The sequence below is a fragment of the Microcebus murinus genome, chromosome 6 (assembly GCF_040939455.1).
Source record: "Microcebus murinus isolate Inina chromosome 6, M.murinus_Inina_mat1.0, whole genome shotgun sequence".
In the NCBI taxonomy this organism is placed as follows: domain Eukaryota; kingdom Metazoa; phylum Chordata; class Mammalia; order Primates; family Cheirogaleidae; genus Microcebus; species Microcebus murinus.
Window position 1 is genome coordinate 101980849 of NC_134109.1, and position 20091 is coordinate 102000939.

The 20091-nt window shown below is 44.1% G+C and overlaps 1 protein-coding gene across 1 annotated transcript in view; it reads left to right on the forward strand.

The window, feature by feature from the left end:
• The first annotated feature begins 8744 nt into the window (after window positions 1-8744).
• The window catches only part of DIS3L (DIS3 like exosome 3'-5' exoribonuclease), a 34474-nt gene continuing 23127 nt past the window's right edge, over window positions 8745-20091 (forward strand). Inside the window, exons 1-3 of the mRNA XM_012758712.2 lie at window positions 8745-8994; window positions 10592-10745; window positions 19940-20068. Of these exons, the coding sequence (XP_012614166.2) occupies window positions 8856-8994; window positions 10592-10745; window positions 19940-20068 (422 nt within the window). The 5' untranslated portion in view covers window positions 8745-8855. The remainder of the gene's footprint in view (window positions 8995-10591; window positions 10746-19939; window positions 20069-20091) is intronic.

The following is a 20091-nucleotide window of genomic DNA, read 5'->3' on the forward strand; positions in this document are numbered from 1 at the left end:
CTATTGCTCAGGCTGGTTTTGAACTCCTGAACTCAAGCAATCCTCCTGCCTCGGCCTCCCAGAGTGCTAGGATTACAGACGTGAGCCACCGCAGCCAGCCATATGTATATCTTTAGTTGTCCAGATAATTTCTATTTTTAGTAGAGACAGGGTCTCGCTCTTGGTCAGGCTGGCCTCAAACTCCTGACCTTGAGCAATCCGCCCATCTTGGCCTCCCAGAATGCTATCATTATTTCTGTTCACCAAATGTTTCTGTCTCTCCGTCTTCAGCCCTTGGAATTGGGTGTGACCAAGTGACTTGCTTCGGCTAGTGACATGTGAGTAGAAGTCTCTCGTGTAATTTCCAACTGGAAGCTTTAAGAGTGACTGCAGAAGATGCCTCATTCTTTTTCCTCTGCCAAGCAATTGCGGAAGCGCCGAAAGGGAGGCTCCATCAGCCTGGGTGTCCTGGTGATCGAGACAGCGCAGAGGGACATAGCGTGCGAATGAGGAATAAACCCTTGCTGTTTCAAGTCACTGTTTCAAGTCACTGTGATTTTGACTGTTTCAAGTCACTGTGATTTTGAGGGGTTTTTGTTATTGCAGCATCAGCCAATCATAACTGAGTATGATACATATACGAGATATATATGTTTGTATTCCCATCCTTCTTAGATTGAATAAAGCCTAAGACAAGTACCTTGAAAGAGAAAAGTGTGGTTTATTGTGGCCTACTCAGTACTAAGCAACGATATTATGGACAATTCACTTTTACTTCCTATTTAGCAATTTCTCTTTTTTACATTTCCATTAAGACGATGCACTTAGGGCCTGTGGAAATGAAACGTCACGTTTTCAATATCACAAATATCATGCTAGCCGTGAATCAATAAATATGTCTGGTGGATTTGTGGGTTCATGGCATTGCTTTGAAACCTAGTCAATGCCACTATGCTCGGCGTCTATTCATAAGGAAATGGGGTTCGGGTTACTCTCTAGAGTTTCGTGTGCATTTGAAATAGCACCGCTCTGCGGGCTCAAAGAACACCCCATCTCTCCTGCTTCTGGACAGGGGGACTGGCAAGCCCGGCCCGCCAGCTTCAGTAGGGGGAAGTGCTGTTCTCTGATCAACAGCGATGCCTCAAGCTGATTAAAGAACATTGTTTGTAGAACTGGAAGGGGATCAAAATGCCTTTGGTTCTCCACGTCAGAAAAGATAAGGCCCTGAAGGCTTAAATGGTAAACTTGACAAGAGCCTTATGGTTTCAGTGAAAGACATCTGAGATCCAAGCCCTTTTTCTCCCGGACAGAAGAATATTTTTTAATGATATCTTTTTAAATGTCAGATTTAATAGGAAAAGAAGTGAAAAATGAAAAGAAAAAATGCTTCCCCCACCCACATACTGCAATCAGAGAAGCTTGCTTAATCACAGACAGCTCTGACCCCATCACGATTCCACACGGAAGGCCGTCAGCAAATGCCCGCAGCCGCCCGCTCTCCTGGGCTTGACCACGGGGCGGCCACACAATGAAGGAGGCCTCGGATGATGATGACATTTTAAATTTATAATTCAAATCTTCAAAAAACGCCAGGCTTCCTACTACCCGGCACAAGGGGTCTCTAAGAAAGGATCCTAATCTGGAGGATACAGCCCCACTCCTCTTAGGTAGGAACTGAGGGGTGGAAGGAAGAAGGGTGTTCTTACCCATGGGAGCCCCCACACTCACTGCCCTCCCCAAGTGGATCCTGTGTTAGCAAAAGGGGCTGGGCCCTGTGCGATGATTCCCGCGTGGGTTCCGGCCCCGCACAATGGGAGCGACTGCAGATGAACAGCAGGGGCTCGTGGGTAGGAGTGGAATTTTCTGCCCCTTAGCCTGAACGAACCCTGGTGGCATTCATTTACTTTTGTTTTGTCTCTGGGTTACTGGCCTGGTCCCTCCATTCCTTTTATTTATTTATTTTTTCCTTTTTTAAAATTTTTTTCTAATTTTTTTTTCTTTTGATTAGAATCCTCTATTCCTTTTAAAAGAACATTATTTATGCTCCTCTCAAATACTTAACAAACACCCAGGGAGCAGTGGCTCACGCCTGTAATCCTAGCACTTTGGGAGGCTGAGGCGGGAGGATCGCTTGAGGCCAGGAGATTAAGATCAAAGACTTAACAAGTACCATAGTTTTAAATATAATTTATTTAATCAAGTTCAAATGTTTATTGTGAATCATTATGGTAGGCAGAATTCTGAGATGGGCCCCAAAAGTCCTGCATCCTGATGTACACATACCTCCCCCCTGTTATTCAAACACTAATTTAGGTGCTGCCGTGAAGGGATTTTGTAGATGTAATCCCAAATCAGCTGACCTTAACATAGGAGATTGTCCTCAGTGGGCCTGACCTAATCAGGTGAGGCCTTAAAGGGATCGGCTTCTTCTGGTGAAAGAGATTAGAAGTGTGAGAGAGATTGGCCAGGAACTGCAGGTGCCTCTAGGTGCTTAGGGCACCCCTGGCTAACAGCCAACAAGAGAACTGGGGCCTCAGTCCTACACCCACAAGGAACTGAATTCTGAACGTGAAAGAAAACTCCAATCTTTGGAAACAATCACAGCCCAATCAACACCTTGAGCTGAGCCTTGTGAGACCCTGAGCAGAGAATCTAACTTGGCCATGCCCAGACTTCTGACTATGAGATCATCAATGAGTGTGTTTTAGGCTGCTACATTTGTGGTAACTAGTTTTGCAACAATAGAAATCTAATATAAGCAGATATAATGTACTTGCTCTGGCCTAAAGTGTAAAGAAAGTTAAGTGTAAATGTAAGTTTAAATTTTAGCCCTCATTCTTATTCCTTTAGAACCGAATATGAAAGCATACTTTAATATATCTTTGATTTTATTTATTAAATAATCAGAGTTAAATCGAAAATGTTAATACCTTGTTTACATTTATCTAAAGCCTAGAAATTTAGGATGATTGCTAAGTATTCCTTATTCTCTGCTCCATTTCTTTATAACCTTTCTATTATAATTGTAAGGTTTTAGAATTTATAGTTTATCAATACAAGATATAAAACAGGATTCACTTTCCCAAACTAAAACATACACAGTAACAAAATAGCAAAATAAATAGAAAAACTCCATATAATACATTCTCCCAATGAAATAACTTTGTACCATGACTGGTAATAATAATCCTATAAGATGAATGAAAACTTAATTTCATCAAATAACATCAATATGAAAAAACTAAATGATAAATAATATTTCTATATTTAAATTATAAATGGCTATTCATGCAACTGGATTTTCTTCTAATCTGCATTAAGACTAAAAGAGTGTTCTGAGTTTTCTTTTTCTTTTCTGTATTAATCACTGAAGCTTAGTTTCTAATTAATTTTGGAGCATTTGGACCTTAAAGCTTATTGAATGAAAGTATCGTTAAAATACTAAGGTTTTTTGTTTGTTTGTCTTATTCAAGTAATTGGATGAATTTTGACGCCAGTATGTGAAAGGCCAAGTTTCCACTGCTCAGATTCCAGCCCAGAGGGACAGAGGGGACGTTAGCCAACACTCGAAAAAAAAGAAAAAAAAAAATCAATGAAGCAGCTCCCCCTAGTGGTAAAAGGACCAATTATCAATACAGTAAAAATCTTGCTGAGATATACAATTGGTAAGCACAAAATAATTTTCTCTTAAAAAAATTAGAAAGAGTTAAGTAGAACATTTTGCAGTAATCTTTGCAAAGTGGATTATAGAGATTCACAGGGCATTTAGAAAGCCAAAAGGGAGTCAATGTATCTGCTGGGAAAAGTGAAAATCAAGGATTAACAGCCTTTACCATGTAGGAAATTAAATTACTCCTAATACAAGTAGCAGAGTAATCTCAGCAGCCGTTTGTCCTCCAATGGCTCTTTCACTGAGATGGAGTACAAATGGAAGCAAGCTGATTCTTTAGATATATGGGGTAATTTCAGATACAGTCTTTACATGATCCTTTAGAATCGTTCACTCATTAATATCAATACTCAGCAACATCTATCCTGCTAGCCATATTTTATGATCGAAATCACTAAGGCTCAGGGAAATTAGGCAAGTGGTAGGGTCAATACCTGAATGTTACTGTTTCCAATTCTGTAAGCCTGTAACTGGGTTCACCTATGGCCCACCATATAAAATGCACTGCATGCTGTAACCCTCATTGTATACTAGCTGAAAGGAGGCACAGCTGAGTCACTACTGTGTGGACTCTGTGGCCAAACTGCTCAGGTTCAAAGTCTGGCTTTGCCTTACAGTAAGTGTGTGTGGCCTGGACAATCACTTCAGTCCTTCTGTACTTTAGTTGAGACAGTAGTAACAGTAACACAAAGTATAGTCTTGAGGGTTAAATGAGAAAACACAGGGACATGCCTAGAGCAATGCTTCGCACCCAGTAAAAGTTTGAGAAACCTTAGCTGTAATTAGCTGATACTGCACAGGTTGACAAATTCTTCATAGAGTTGTAAACTGTGGGTTATTTTTAGACTGTTAGGACGCATACCAGCTATCAATAATGGTGAATTGCCTGGGAGGAGTAGGCTTTGGATGGAAATAGAACTTCCATGTTTACACTTGGCATACTTCACTATTGTTTGAAAGTGTTGCAACATGCATATTATATTGTAATAATAAATGAGTAGAGAACATTTCAAAGCTTACTTTAATAATTCACTCTGGCCCTTAGAGCTCACTTTCCAGAATTTCTTTTATACATTTAACCTCCCTTGTCCTCTTAGCCCTTTGTAAAGCTGTCCCACCCTCCCTAGGCTAATCTTTTGGTGAGACTTTTTGATTATACTCCAGTAGTGGCTGATGTCTGCACTCGCAGAACACATCTGCTAGAAGGTGTATAAATGCTGCTACGAGCTTCTCTGCAGTGCAAGCACACTGGTGCTCAGCCTGAAGAAGATTGAAGTCATGCACAGGGAAATGGAGCCACAGTCAGAGACTTCCACCAGAACAGAATGCTGAAAGCTGTGACAGCATTCTACTGTCTGGGCAATTGGCTGTCTATCTGCACTTGGATTGACAAGGAAAGGGAAACCAGAAAAGAGAAGCAAGACTCCAGGCATCCTTCCCAGTGAGGCACTGCACCGTAGCCTGGACCAGACCAGAACACCACGGACCACCAATGCTCTCCCACCTCCTAGAGGACTGTACAATTTGGAACTACTGTAAAAATCCTTGAGCAGCTTCATAAGGACATTTAATATCTAGTAAGGGGGTTTTGAACAAATAGCCCTGAAGCTCTTGTATAAATTCTATAATCTCCTTTATAAAATGGGGGTGTATTAATTGGGGTAATGCTAGCCACTATAACAAAAGTTTATTTCTCCCTTACAAGAGTCCACTATGGGCTGGGCGCAGTGGCTCACGCTTGTAATCCTAGCTCTCTGGGAGGCCGAGGCGGGCGGATTGCTCAAGGTCAGGAGTTCAAAACCAGCCTGAGCAAGAGTGAGACCCCGTCTCTACTATAAATAGAAATAAATTAATTGGCCAACTGATATGTATATAAAAAATTAGCCGGGCATGGTGGCGCATGCCTGTAGTCCCAGCTACTCGGGAGGCTGAGGCAGAAGGATCGCTCGAGCCCAGGAGTGTGAGGTTGCTGTGAGCTAGGCTGATGCCACGGCACTCACTCTAGCCTGGACAACAAAGCGAGACTCTGTCTCAAAAAAAAAAAAAAAAAAAAAAAAGAGTCCACTATGGATGTTCCAGGGTCAAGGGAGCTCTGAACAGTCCTTCAGGGACCCAAGTTGAAGGGTCTGCCATCTTTAATGGCAGAGGGGGGAGTCTGCCATCTTTAATGCCGGCTTCCAAGATCCCCTGAGCATTGGCATCCAGCCAGTGGAACAGGAAAGAGGAGCAGGCATGGGAGATTTTTATGGGCCAGGCCTGGAAATGGTGTCGTTACATTCTAGACATGCTAGAACTCGGTCAGGTGGCCATACCTACCCATCTGCAAGGGCAGCTAGGAAATGTGGTTCACCTGTGTGTTCAGAGAAAAAGAGGACATGGATTTGGTGAACAAAGAGCCAGTCTCTGCCACAAGAAATCACATATTTATCTTGAAGAATCGTGATAAAGATTACAGATGCTACGGTGATGTTTGCTTGGCTTATTGGCTCATAGTGGGGGAGGGGCATCAAATGTGAAAAGAGGTGGGCGGTAGAATGCCCAAGAGATAGTGGGCGGAGCAACAAGCAACAAGGGCTAAGGTGCTTGGCAGAGCAGACTGAGTCATTTAAGGACCAGGGGTGTGAGCTAGGGCACTCAGGTAGTCCCAGATACTGTTCACCAAAGGGCTCCAGCGCCCTGCCTTCAGGCCATGAGGTAGGAATGCACTTCCTGCCTCACCCACCCCCACTGTTGGGTGTGTGGTCATGTGACTAGTTCTGGTCAACTGGTGGAAGTTACAGGCTTCACTTTGGGGCTGAGCTTTTGATTGCTGGTGTGAGCCCTCTAGAGGGCTTTTTCCCTTTGCTGATGACCTGTGTTTGTAGAGAGCCTGCACCTTCACACTGCAGAGCTTCCTGGCACCCGCACAACATTTTAAGTCACCAAGATTTTTAAGTTGCATATCACTGCAGCATAAACTGGCTTATTTGGATTAATACAGGCACCTTGTTTTTAGGCAAGAGGTATCAGATGGCCTGTGAGGCAAAGAAACCCCCAACCAAGCAACCAACAAAAAAGGCACTCCTGTCCATTTTAGACCATCAGTTCTAAGAACTAAGGAATCATGCCTTTGAAAATATAATTTTTATATTATTGCCACAAATGCAATCAAAGGACATACTTGAAGGGCCCTGAATTATTTAAAATACTGAGAAAACCAACTTTCAATAGAACCCCAGACATACCTCCTCCTTAAAAGATCATTTGTCCCTGATTTGAAGAAAGTTTAAAGCTGCAAAGTGCTAAAAGATGCTAAGGACAGATTGGTATCCAATCACAGCTCCCTTCACCCACATAATCAGAAGTAAAAGAAAAATAAAAATGGGAATGCTTTGGAAGGAACTGTGGGCAGTTGTCTGGAGCGCTTTTATATAGAGGACAACTTTGGCCACTTGCCTGTCCTCCGGGATCCCTAGAACCGACCTGGGTCAGGGCGGACCTCCTGACACAGGGAAGGCATCCTGCGCTGTCTGTTGCCTTCTGGGCCCTCCTTGCGCTCTGGCTGGTAGACCAGCTCTGGGCTGTTCCCTAATTCGTGCAAGTCCATCTCGGATCTCCTTCACATCCTCTCACACTGCAGGGCAACTTGAAGTAGGAGTACAATGAGCGAGAGATCACAGCTCTATTTAATGTGTTCCCCCAGAGAGAAGTGAGCCATCCGGCAGGGCGCCCCTAGTGCTGCGTACTTCAGCATCAGGGCACGCTCTGATGTTCCCAGCCAGCTGGCTGAGCTGCCTCAACTAGAGCTCGCCAAGTAGACCATAAACTCCTTAGATGCAGGACCCGTATTTTATTCATCTGTGACTAGCACTGTAATTATACTACTTACAAGCCTGCTTTGGATTCAACCAGACTCTGGCTTGAATATTGACCCCACCACTTAATAACCGGGTAGCCTTGGCCACTTCACCTCCCTAACTCTGTTTTATGGTCTGTAAAATGGGGATAATAACGCCCCACTCCTTTGACCTGTGGAAATTAAATGGGACACTTGTATGTAAAGCTGCTGCTGCTGCAGCTCAAGAGTCTTTGTTGAGTGCTTGGAAGAATAGTGAGTTCTTGACACATTCGGTGGCTCACGCCTGTAATCCTAGCACTCTGGGAGGCTGAGGCAGGAGGATCTCTTGAGGTCAGGAGTTGGAAACCAGCCTGAACAACAGAGACTGGTTTCCACTTAAAATAGAAAAAATTAGTCCGGTGTGGTGGCAGGCCCCCGCCTGTAGTCCCAGCTACTCCGGAGGCTGAGGCTGGAGAAGCCCTGGAACCCAGGAGTTTGAGGTTGCAGTGAGCTAGGAGGACACCACTGCACTCCAGCCTGCCCTGGGAACAGAGTGAGACTGTCTCCAAAAAAGAGAGAGAGAGAGAGAGAGAGAATAATGGGTTCAATCCTACAAAGGGTGTGTGATCTCAGAATAGCTGTGTGTGTGTCTTTATCAAGAGCTACAAACATGTACGTTTGTGGCTGTGCCAGCGACAGTTTAAAGGAGAATTCTTTTGCCAGAGGCTGTAAGAGCTATTATTACAGAAGTTGGGATTGAACAGTGTTTACTTAAAAGGAAGGGATTTGTTTTCATTTTATCTGCATAGTTCGAATTTTCACATGTATTAAAAATACATGAAATTTAAAGTCAATACAACTTTAAAAACAACGTTGGGCTGGCAGAGTTACTGGCTTATTTGCTGAATCTTTGGGCACTTTTAGAGGTAGCAAGAGTAAGGAACAGAAGACATTATGCGCCCCATATTGATAAGGCAACTCCGAGGTTCCCACATGGACCTGGGGATAGAAACAAAGTATAGCAATCCTTTATAGTTGCACCAAACATTTCTTCGCCGGACTTTTAAATTAGCTTCTCCATATTATCCTAAATTATTCTGGGTGCATTGTTCCGCCCCTCCCTGGCCCCGGGCACTTGGGGAACGGAAGAAATTCCGGCGCGGGAGGGAGCGCCGGGCCGGGCCCAGTCTGCACTCGAGCCCGGCGGGGCCGTTACGGCGGTTTCGGGCCTGGAGCGGACCAGGCCGGGCGGGCGCCGCCGACCGAGGGGCGGGCCCGGAGCCGCGGCCTCGCCTCCGCCCGCGCCGCCCAGCGCCCGCCGCTTCCCGGCCGCTCGGGGCGGCCTCGCGCGGCTCGGCTCGGAGGCCTGCGCGGCGGCGCGCCGCCACCATGCTGCAGAAGCGGGAGAAGGTGCTGCTGCTGCGGACCTTCCAGGGCCGGACGCTGCGCATCGTGCGGGAGCACTACCTGCGGCCCTGCGTGCCCTGCCACAGCCCGCTGTGCCCGCAGCCCGCCGCCTGCCGCCACGGTCGGGGCCGGGGAGGCCGGGGCAGGGCGAGGGAGGCCGGAGAGCCGGGGAGGCCGGGGCAGGGGAGCCGGGCGGGAGGGGGCGGCCGGGGCCGGGCGTCCGCAGGGCGGCGGAGGGGCGCAGCGCGGTGGCGGGACGCGGGGCCCCAGGCCCCGAGGCTCCAGCCCTCCGACGGGTGGGGAGCGGCCTGGCCTCCTCCCCTGCTTCTGGGGCGCTGCACCCCGGCCTCCAAGCGTTAGGGCCCGGGAGAGGCGCCCCACAGCCCAGAGGCCCAGGCTCGGGTTGCAGAGGGGCCCGAGGCGCAGGCACCTCCCTCTTCCCGGCGCAGCCCGGGCGGCGGCGAAAGGCGGAGGCCTGCGCCGAGCGCGCGTGCGTGAGAGGCCGCACGTGCCCGCAGAGCTGCGGCTGCTGCTGCTCACGTGACAACTGTCTGCTTTGCTTCCCCCAAATTTTCTGACTTGCCAGTACTGAGGCCTCAGGCATTTATCCAGGGGCGAGCCCCCTTCGCCGTAGGATTTGTGAATTACCCGGGCCCTTGCTGTAGAGGAAGGTCGTGGGAAAGTAGGGTGTGGGACCCCTGTGCCCCAGACCTACCCCCGCTTGGTTTCCAGGCTGCAAGGGTGGCCCACGTAAGGATGCACGTTACAGGTTCTCTTGCCTGGTGGGAGATGAGCTCGGGCATCCTTTTCAGCGAATGTTTGGAATCCTATGGTTAAGGTGAACATTTATTTCAGTGACAGTTGGGCCAACCAGCTGTTAGACACGAGCTGGGTGGGAGCTCCACCAGCGCCCATTGCTTGCATGAGAGTCTTTTCTGTAATCGTTAATTCGGTGTTTCTGGCCCTTGGAGACAGCTGAGCATGTTCACAAGCTTGAAACTCAACAGACTTGAAATTGCTGGGTATACACAAGTAGTGTGTATTTTGTACATAAATATTTTGGTGTCCTCTTGAATGTGTCTGTCAATGAAATATTCAGGTTATGCTGAAAATGTGCTTGTTTGGGTTTTTTGTTTGTTTGTTTTGAGACAGGGTCTCACTTTGTTGCCCAGGCTAGAGTGAGTGCCGTGGCGTCAGCCTAGCTCACAGCAACCTCAAACTCCTGGGCTCAAGCAATCCTACTGCCTCAGCCTCCCGAGTAGCTGGGACTACAGGCATGTGCTACCATGCCCGGCTAATTTTTTCTATATATATTAGTTGCCCAATTAATTTCTTTCTATTTATAGTAGAGATGGGGGTCTCGCTCTTGTTCAGGCTGGTTTCGAACTCCTGACCTTGAACAATCCGCCCGCCTTGGCCTCCTAGCCCAGAGAGCTAGGGTTACAGGCCTGAGTTTGTTTTTAAAACGTCAGTTATCCTCTCCTGCACCACTGGCAACACCATAAGCCATGCTTAGCTTATATTTATCACAGCTTGGGGGGGGGGGCAGGGAAATGAAGGTGTTCCATTTACCTGAACTTGGGGCCTCTACCAAAGTAGATTTGTCTTTTAAAAACTTCAAGGTGGAGTTAAGATTGGAAGTTATTTTGCACACTGGAGCATGATGACATTTAAATAGTAATAAACCAGGGTTGAACACACTGTCTATTATGTTTCAGATGGGAAACTCCTGTCTGGCGATGTGACTCATTACGTGATCCCAGATTGGAAGGTTGTTCAAGATTACCTTGAGATCCTTGAGTTCCCTGAGTTGAAAGGAATTATTTTCATGCAAACAGCTTGCCAAGCAGTGCAGCATCAAAGAGGCCGGAGGTATCTGTTTTGCCTTCTTTATTTATTTATGGAGTGGATTTTTCCCTCCTTAGAAAAGGTCCCCTGTTGGAGGGGTTGGGGAGGAATTTATTATTTTGTCAGAAAGAACTTTACAAACTAATTTGGTATTCTCTTTGCTAGTGAGGAATGCGGTAACATTATTTTATATTTCTGCTTCAGCACCTGGCAAAAAGATCTGACTGTAGATCAATAAACTGCAGTGTCCCCAGTATGTGGGTATTTAAGATTCTAGTGTGAATTGGCTTTTGGTTTGCATTTTTATAGTAGCAGGGTTATTGCTTATTTCTTTTTGATAAATGTATATTATTTAATGTTCTTATTTATAGGTCCATTGTTTCAGAAGTGTACATTCTTGGCTAAAAGAGTACTTTATTTTTAAATTTTAGACTCTTTTATTGTGGAAGCAAATTATACTTGTATTGATTTATTCAACATAACCAGAAATAACTTGTTTTATTTTTAGGTTATTACTGTAGCCATCATAATTGTATTTGCTAAACAAAGGATTTCTAATTGAACCAGTCTAAAATACTTGCCTTGTACCTAAATGAAGAATAGTTGTTCACCCTTTAAACAAATACTGTCAAAAATGGTTTTGCTTCACTTAACATTGAGAAAGGTTTATGATTTGAACTTAAGACTGTGTGGAAGTAACATATTAGAATTATATGTCCAACCTCTTAACACCTCAGTTACTTAATAAGCAGAAACTATGCATTTATTCTTTTTTTAAATGCTGTGGTTTCTTTAGACCTTGGTAATAAAAGATGAAGTGTTTTTATTTGTATATGAAAATGATAAATTGTCCTTATAATATGCTCAGTTCAAAAATGTACATTAAGTACATTGTGCACGGGTTTTTTCAGATAGAATATTTTAAAATGAGCTTGAAGTTGATTTTGTTCAGACACAAAGATATAGATGTTTATACACATCCAGATTTAAATGCTGCTCCAGGTGTCATATTTCAATTTCTGCTGCTAAAATCAATTTGTCCTTATCATTCAGCTTGCTAACACACTGCGAGCCTTTTCAACTTCTGTTTTCTAAAATATTTTTAATATTAGAGATTGTTTTAAAAACCAATTTCTGGGACATTCAAAGGCAAAGAGTTGGAATTTAAATGTCTTTACTGTTGAACATTTCTAAAGTAGTTAGCTTGATGAAAAACTATTGGTTTTCCACTGCTTCACCATGTCTCTGAATGTACTAAATGTGAAAACAAAAGATGAGGAGTTATGAAATAGGACCGTATGAGAACACCCTGGTTTTTCCATTTGGTAAGCACTTTTTGAGCTCCTCGTTTCAGCCCCTGGGGAGTACAAAAAAGAAGTCTTAGTTCCTCCCACAAAAACCCGTTCTCTTGCTGGGGTTATATGGAAGAACCAGGAAGGTGATGATGGAGCACCTTAGCCACAGAGAGGATAACTGAATGTGCACCATGCAGAGTGCAGAATAAATGTGAGGTGTAGGGACTAGGCCAGAAGGTCCTCTGCAGGGACTAGGTTTGAGACTGGTCTTACAGGCTGCATTATGAGCATGACTGATGAAGAAGATGAAGAGGCAGGAAAAGGAATTAGCAAGTTTGGGATTGGGCATTTTGTTTACCTGTCAAGCAACCACCAAGTACATTCAGGTTGACACAGCTAAATAACCAAAATTGCCTAAGCCCTAGGAAGTGTCGTATATTGAAAGCTAACTTTAAAATTAATGATCACCATTGAATATGTAAGATCCAGGAGACTTGCTTTATTAAGTCAGGCTTCATAAGTGTTAAGGGTAAATCCTTTGACTTTTTTTTTTTATTGACAAATAAAAATTGTACATATTTATGGTGTACAATGTGTTTTGAAATATGTGTACATTATGGAATGGCTAAATCAAGCTAATTAACATATGTATTACCTCTCATACTTATCAGGTTTTTTTTTTTGGTAAGAATTGACTTTTTATGTGTAACTGAACTTGACTTAGCAGAGGCTTTCCCGTGTTTTGTTTCATTTGATGTTGGGAAACATTTTGTTTTGTTTTTCGGTTCTTCCTTGGAGATTTTTGAGATGCCAGTAATTAATTCATTTTATCCAATGTGCTTTTAGGAACATTATTGCTTAGAAAAGCTTTGTCAGTTGGCAGTACCTGGTCTGATCTGGTGTCTGGTGTGAGGGTGCTTTGCTGTCTCCTGTTGACTCCCCCCTAATTCCTTCTGTATAGTTTCAGAGAGTCTCAGCATTCCGTGCCTCAGTTTCTTGATGGTCTATAGCATAAGATTGGAATCATAGAATATTATAGTTGGAGAGATCTAAGAGCACATGATCTAACTCCTCATCCAGTACCTCAATGTTACTTGACATGAGTAATGTATCGATCTTGTTTCTCAAAGAAAAAAAAATTCTTCTGGTCACCCAGTGTTAATTTATTTTGTTGTTATTTCAATATATTTAAACACAAATCTAGGTATAAGTCCTAATGCTGAGTACTTTAACATAACCCTAAAACCAAATAAGACCTTTCAATTAAATAAACAAAGCTATAAAACCAGAAAACTGCAAATGAATATTAATTTAATGTGACAGATGACATTGTTTTGCTGAAACGAAATCATCAGTGTCGAATTTAACAACAGAAGGACAAAGCCTCTAATCTGGTTCTATGTGTAGTATGATTTTGTATTTTAATTTCAATAATTTCAATGCAGAGAATGCCTGTTCTCATACGTATATAGTACAAGACACACAAGTAACGTCAGGTTGTCGACTGTTGAGGATAATCAGATACTCTGCCATCTACCAATCCTAAATGCTTATTTCATGAGAGGTCACCTGATAGCTCTGAAAGGCTGTCTTGTCCACCACATTCATGTATTCAGACGTGCATTTGTTTATTCAACAAATATTTATTTAGAGACTATCTGTGCCAGAAACGGCTAGCTCTAAGGATAGGGAGGTAAACAAAAGCAGATAGGGTCCCATTGGGGAGATAGGCAGTAATCGGGCCATCGCACAAATAAGCCGAGACTGTGACAAATGCACTGAAGTCCAGGGACGTGGCTCCAGGAGAGCCCGGGCTGGCCAGGAGGCAAGGAAGGGCTGTCCCGTGGGAGACACCTATGCTGAGGGGCCGTGGGGAGTGGGACGTGGTGTGTCCAAAGAAGGGGACACCTGGGTCAGAGGGAAGGCCTCGTGGCCTTGGGATGGCAGGGGAGGGTTTTAAGCTGGGATAATATGATCAGATTCTTGTCGTAAAAGGATTACTGGGCCAGGGGGGAAGAGGCCTTGGAGAAAAGAGGGGAGGAGGCTATTGCTGTAGTCCAGATGAGAGATGTGGGCAGCTTAGAGATGGAGAGAAATAGATGTTTCCAAGGGCTGTTGAGCATGTGAAAACCTGTAAAACTTCCTAATTACATAAACAAGAGAACTGAAACTATGTCAACATTGAAACTGAAAACATTCTACACGAATGTTCTTAGCAGGTTTATTTCTAGTAGCCAAAAAGTGCGAACAACCCAAATGTGATCCATCAATTGATAATGGTTAAGCAAAATATGGCCTACCCAATACAATGGAATGTTACCCAACCATAAAAAGGAGTGAAGTACTGGTATGTGCTACAACATGGATGAACCTTGCAAAGGTTATGCTAAGTGAAGGAAGCCAGTCACGCACACACATTCGATCACATCATATATTGTATAATTGCATTTACATACAATGTCCAGGATAGGCAAATCGACAGAAAGTATTAATAGATCTGCGGTTGCCAGGGGCTGGGGGTCAAGTGGAACTGGGCAATGACTGCTTAATGGATACAGGTTTCTTTTTGGAGTGATGAAAATGTTCTGGAATTAGACGGTGGTGATGGTTACATAACTCTGTGGCTATACTAAAAACCACTGAATTATACATTTTAAAAGGATAAGTTTTATGGCATGTGAATTATATCTCAATATAGCTGTTATTTTTAAAAATCTGTGGAACTGGGCATAGATTTGGATATGCGAGATGGGGGAGAAGGTGGTGTCAAGGGTAACGCCGAGGTTTCTGGCTTAGGTGCCTGAACAGGGAGAGGGAGCACTGCAGGAGGACGGGGAGGGAGGGGAGGTTGGGAGTTGGAGGCGTCTCGGGGCTGCTGAGAGGGTTGGCACTGACACCAAACAGCGGTGCACTTAGGAGGCAGCCGTTCAGGTGGTCCAGAACACTCCATAACAATGTCTTGTGAGTGCTGTCTAATATACATGGAAACATAAACTAGTAGGAACTCAAGGGCCCCTAAAAGTGAGTATATGAGACCCTGCCAGGATTCTACAAAACCTAGCTGAAGAAATACGTTTAATACAGAATTTGCTTCCTTGTAAGTCTTCCCACTGGTTGTGGGACGCTAACCTCTTCATCCTTAGTGCATTCAGCAGGGGGAGGGGATGTTGCATCGGTACGTAAGGTCACCACTGAATCAAAATAGTAAACAATCATCTAAGGAAGGTAAATTTAGCTGTCCCCCCCAAGAAATTGTTTGAAATGGTTAGATGATGGGGTTTTAGAAAACATCTAAGCCAGTCCAGGGAAACTAGGGTTTTCTTTAAGACTGGAATTTTTAGCTAGTTTTTTTTTTTTTTTTTTTTTTTTGAGACAGAGTCTCACTCTGTTGCCAGGGCTAGAGTGCCATGGTATTGGCCTAGCAAACAGCAACCTCAAACTCCTGGGCTCAAGCGATCCTGCTGCCTCAGCCTCCCGAGTAGCTGGGACTACAGACATGCACCACCATGCCTGGCTGATTTTTTCTATATATTTCTAGCTGTCCAGATAATTTCTTTCTATTTTTAGTAGAGATGGGATCTCACTCTTGCTCAGGCTGGTCTTGAACTCCTGACCTTGAGCAATCCTCCCCCTCGGCCTCCCAAAGTGCTAGGATTACAGATGTGAGCCACCACGCCCAGCAAGGCTGGAATTTTTAAAACTGAAACTAATTTTATTGTACTTGACTATCCGAAGCCATTGTTCTCCTATCACTCTGGTCAAACTTGTTTAAGGCACCATGATGCTCTCTGCTGACTCCATGCAGGATACTCGTATATCTAATTCCATCATATGCACCACAAACCCTGACTAGCAAAAAATACGACTGTATTGTGTGCATGCACTATTAAATTATAACCATAAGCCCACATGTCTACGAGAAAACCCGACTGTCAACTCAGAGTAATTCGCTATTTGTTTCCGCTTTCCGCATTAATATTCTTGTGCCATTTGTTCATTTGTTTTATCTGGCTGATAGGTAGCTGACAAATGGAAGCACGCACTAAAAGTCTAAGAAAAATATATAGGAACGAAACTCAAAATTGAGAAAATTCTTTTTGTTAAGTTATGTATTTTCCTAAATATTAGGAAGGATTGTCATTACTCTGATTTGCTAGAAATGCCTGGGTCTGGCTTCGTGTGGTGCACATCAGTGTTTGGGGCGGACAGAATTCGAGCATCTCCGGGTCTAAAGTGGAGAGGCGTGGTAACAAATGCAGTTGTGTGTATGAAGCCCAGTGAAAGGGCCACGGGGTTCTGGAAATGTCAGTTTGTTCAGAGACATTATAGGGGACTTGGATCACTGTCGGCGCATAGGGCCGTGCACTCAGGTATTCATTTGGAAAACATTTATTGAGCCCCTGCTGTGAGTAAGGCACAGAGGCTGCAAGATGAAGCACACTGCCTGCTGTCCTGATCACCCTGCCCCGCTCTCCTCTGGGCCCTGCTAACTCCTCCTCTGTCGGGTCTCAGGGTCGCCTACTCCAGGAAGCCCTCCCACCCCTCCCCTCTTCTCCTTTCACGGACCGCTCACTGAAGTGGGTGCTTCTGTGTTTTGTTTTGTGTGTCTTTGCTAGGCAGCATAGCTGGTTTTTTTTTTAAATTGTGGTAAAATGTACATATGGAAAGCTGAACATTTTAACCATTTTTTAAGTGTACAGTTCAGTGGCATTAAATACATTTGCATTGTTGTGCAGCCCTCGCCAACATCATCTGCCTCCAGAACTTCATCTTCCCCAGTTAGGACCTTTGTACCCATTAAACACTTACTCCCTCTCCCAGCCCCTAGGAAGGATTCTGTGTCCCGCCTCCGTGACTTGGACTGCTCTCGGTACCTCACATATAACAGGACTCACACAGTACTGGTCCTTTTGTGACTGGCTTATTTCACTCAGCATTACATACCAGGGTTGACCCATGTTATGACATGCGTCAGAATTTCCTTCCTGTTTAAGAGTGTTATGTACCATGTATAGTTTATCTGTTTGTTCATCAATAGATTGCTTTCACCTTTGGCCTATGCACTGTGAGTAACGCCGCTATGAACAGGGTGTACAAGTATCTGTTGGAGTCCTTGCTGTCAATTCTTTTGGATATATATCCAGAAAGGGGATTGCTGGATCTTATGGTAGTTTGTTTTATTTTTTTGCTGTAGGTGTAGGGCTCTATGCCTACTCTAGGGGGCGCTATTCAGATGCAATGGGATGTCTAGTTGGTGTCCCCATGGGCATTTGGTACAGTGGCCCTCACCCTGTCCAGCAGAAGACCTGGCACATAGAAAAAGTGCAGCAAGTATTGTTGAATGAAGGATCTTTTCTCTCTCTCTTTTTTTTTTTTTTTTGGAGACAGAGTCTCACTCTGTTGCCCTGAGTAGAGCGCTGTGGCATCAGCCTAGCTCACAGCAACCTCAAACTCCTAGGCTCAAGCAATCCTCCTGCCTCAGCCTCCAAAGTGTCTGGGACTACAGGTGCACACCACCATGCCTGGCTAATTTTTCTATTTTTAGTAGAGACGGGGATCTGGTTCTTGCTCAGGCTGGTCTCGAACTCCTGAGCTCAAGGGATCCTCCCATTTCAGCCTCCCAGAGTGCTAAGATTACAGGCCTCAGCCACCGCACCTGGCCTGAATGAAGGCTCTTTAGCAAGGGAGACCATTTGTAAACAAATAAACCGCAATTAAGTTTAAGTGCATTTTTAGGGGTGTACAAAATGTGATGGCAGGTAAAGGGAACAAGAACTTCCGTGGAGATAAGATCAGGAAAAACAGGGAATACTTTTTTCAGCGTTTTCTCTGATATAATAAATTACAGACGTTTATGAAATCTCTTCAAAAGTCTTTTTTATTACTTAACAAACAGTGCTCATTTTAAAAACTTCAAGCATTACAGAAATGTGCAAAGCAGAAAATGAAAGTCAGTGCCCTGCAGAACCGAACAGTTAACAGTGCAGTGTAGATGCTTCTAAGAGGCTTTTATAATGAGTTTTAAATGTCTCTTTGTGACGGTGGGGAAACTACCAATATAATGTGTTCCAGGCATCCTACAGGGAGGGGGCCGCTTTTGTTTGCACAAGTGGAATTCTGTTAAGGATAGCTGCTATTCATAGAAATGAACCGGAATCCCTTTGTTTATGAAGACATTTTATAAGTTGCCATTACTTGATTCTTTTAAAGGTGACTCAAAGTTAGAATTACTAAGAAAATAAAATTAGTGTTTCTTGTTTTCTGTTTTTTATTGTTGTTGTTGTTGTTATTGTTTGTTTTTATTTTTGAGACAGAGTCTCATTCTGTTGCCCAGACTAGAGTGTCGTGGCCTCATCACAGCTCACAACAACCTCAAACTCCTGGGCTCAAGAGATCCTCTTGCCTCAGCCTCCCAAGTAGCTGGGACTACAGGTGCACACCACCATGCCCAGCTAATTTTTCTATTTTTTGTAGAGATAAGAGTCTCGCTCAGTCTGGTCTCAAACTCCTGACTTCAGTGGATCCTCCCAGCTCAGCCTCCCAGAGTGCTAGGATTATAGGTGTGAGCACTGTGCCTGGCCTCAGTATCTCTTGTTTTCTAATAAAGTATAAGACCATACAGATAGTGGTTAGTAACTGCATAGTGGTTAGTATCTGCCTATTTAGATAGGATAAGTTAGGGTGTTCTACCTTTGCTTTAATAAAAAGACTTATTTTTTAAAACCCATGGTTGCAGCTGGAGGCGGGGATGGAAAAATACAAATTTTATTATATTAAAACACACATTAAATGCCAATCAGCTACCTGGATAATTTATATATGAATTTAACATCTAGTTTAATATGTATCTGTTTTTAAGTAAACAAATGACTACTTTTAAAATAACTGAATGTTCTCTGTAATTTCATATTACCTATACTATTAAAAGCACCTTCTTATAAACTGACCTATATGAGATTTGATTCTCCATTTGTGACTTCAGCTAGTGTTGTTGGAAGGATCTCTTCTTGTTGGGAAAAACCGTGAAACTTTCTGTTAGTCGTCTGACGGATGAGGCTAGCCCTCGTGTAAGTCACGGAGGCTGCGTCAATATAACTCACAGATAAATCCCCAAACTTGTTTACCTTGCATGTCCTTTTCTAGGGCTGCCAGCAAAAAGTAAAAAGTAAAATCAATGTTAATGCCATTTATAGAACAAAGTGAGGTACAAAAATAAAGTGCTAAGCTCTCTGCTTGCCTCTGTGCGCTCGGGCTTTGAAGAGGGACTGAGGTAGGGCAGGGCAGCGTAATTACATAATGAAACGGCCACAAGTCTCCAAAGGGGAAAGGGGGGAAAGGAGTTTAATTGATCTGCAACCTAATTAATGAGGCGCTGCCCAAGCACATTCCAGCAAAACTGGGAAAAACAGGAGCAGCCCAGCAGTGCTGAACGCACAAGACTACTATAAACACATCTCTCAAGTTTTAAATAATCAATCTTTTGCTCTAAAATACCTCATCCTGTGCGGTGGCTCACGCCTGTAATCCTGGCTCTCTGGGAGGCCGAGGCGGGTGGATCCCTCAAGGTCAGGACTTCGAAACCGGCCTGAGCAAGAGTGAGACCCCGTCTCTACTAGAAATAGAAACAAATTAATTGGCCAACTAAAAATATATAGAAAAAATTACCCGAGCATGGTGGCGCATGCCTGTAGTCCCAGCTACTCGGGAGGCTGAGGCAGGAGGATCGCTTGAGCCCAGGAGTTTGAGGTTGCTGTGAGCTAGGCTGACATGGCCATGGCACTCACTCTAGCCCGGGCAACACAGTGAGATTCTGTCTCAAAATAAAATAAAATAAAATACCTTGTCCTTTTCTGATCCTTAGCAAGAGGTGGCAGTAGATGAGTAGCTGCCATGTCGGATTGGTCTTTCTCCCCTGTGTCGCAGGCAGTATAACAAGTTGCGAAACCTCCTGAAGGACGCACGCCATGACTGCATTCTCTTTGCTAACGAGTTCCAGCAGTCCTGCTACCTGCCGCGGGAAAGAGGAGAGTCCATGGAAAAGTGGCAGACCAGGTACGGCGCCGAATCCCTGTGGT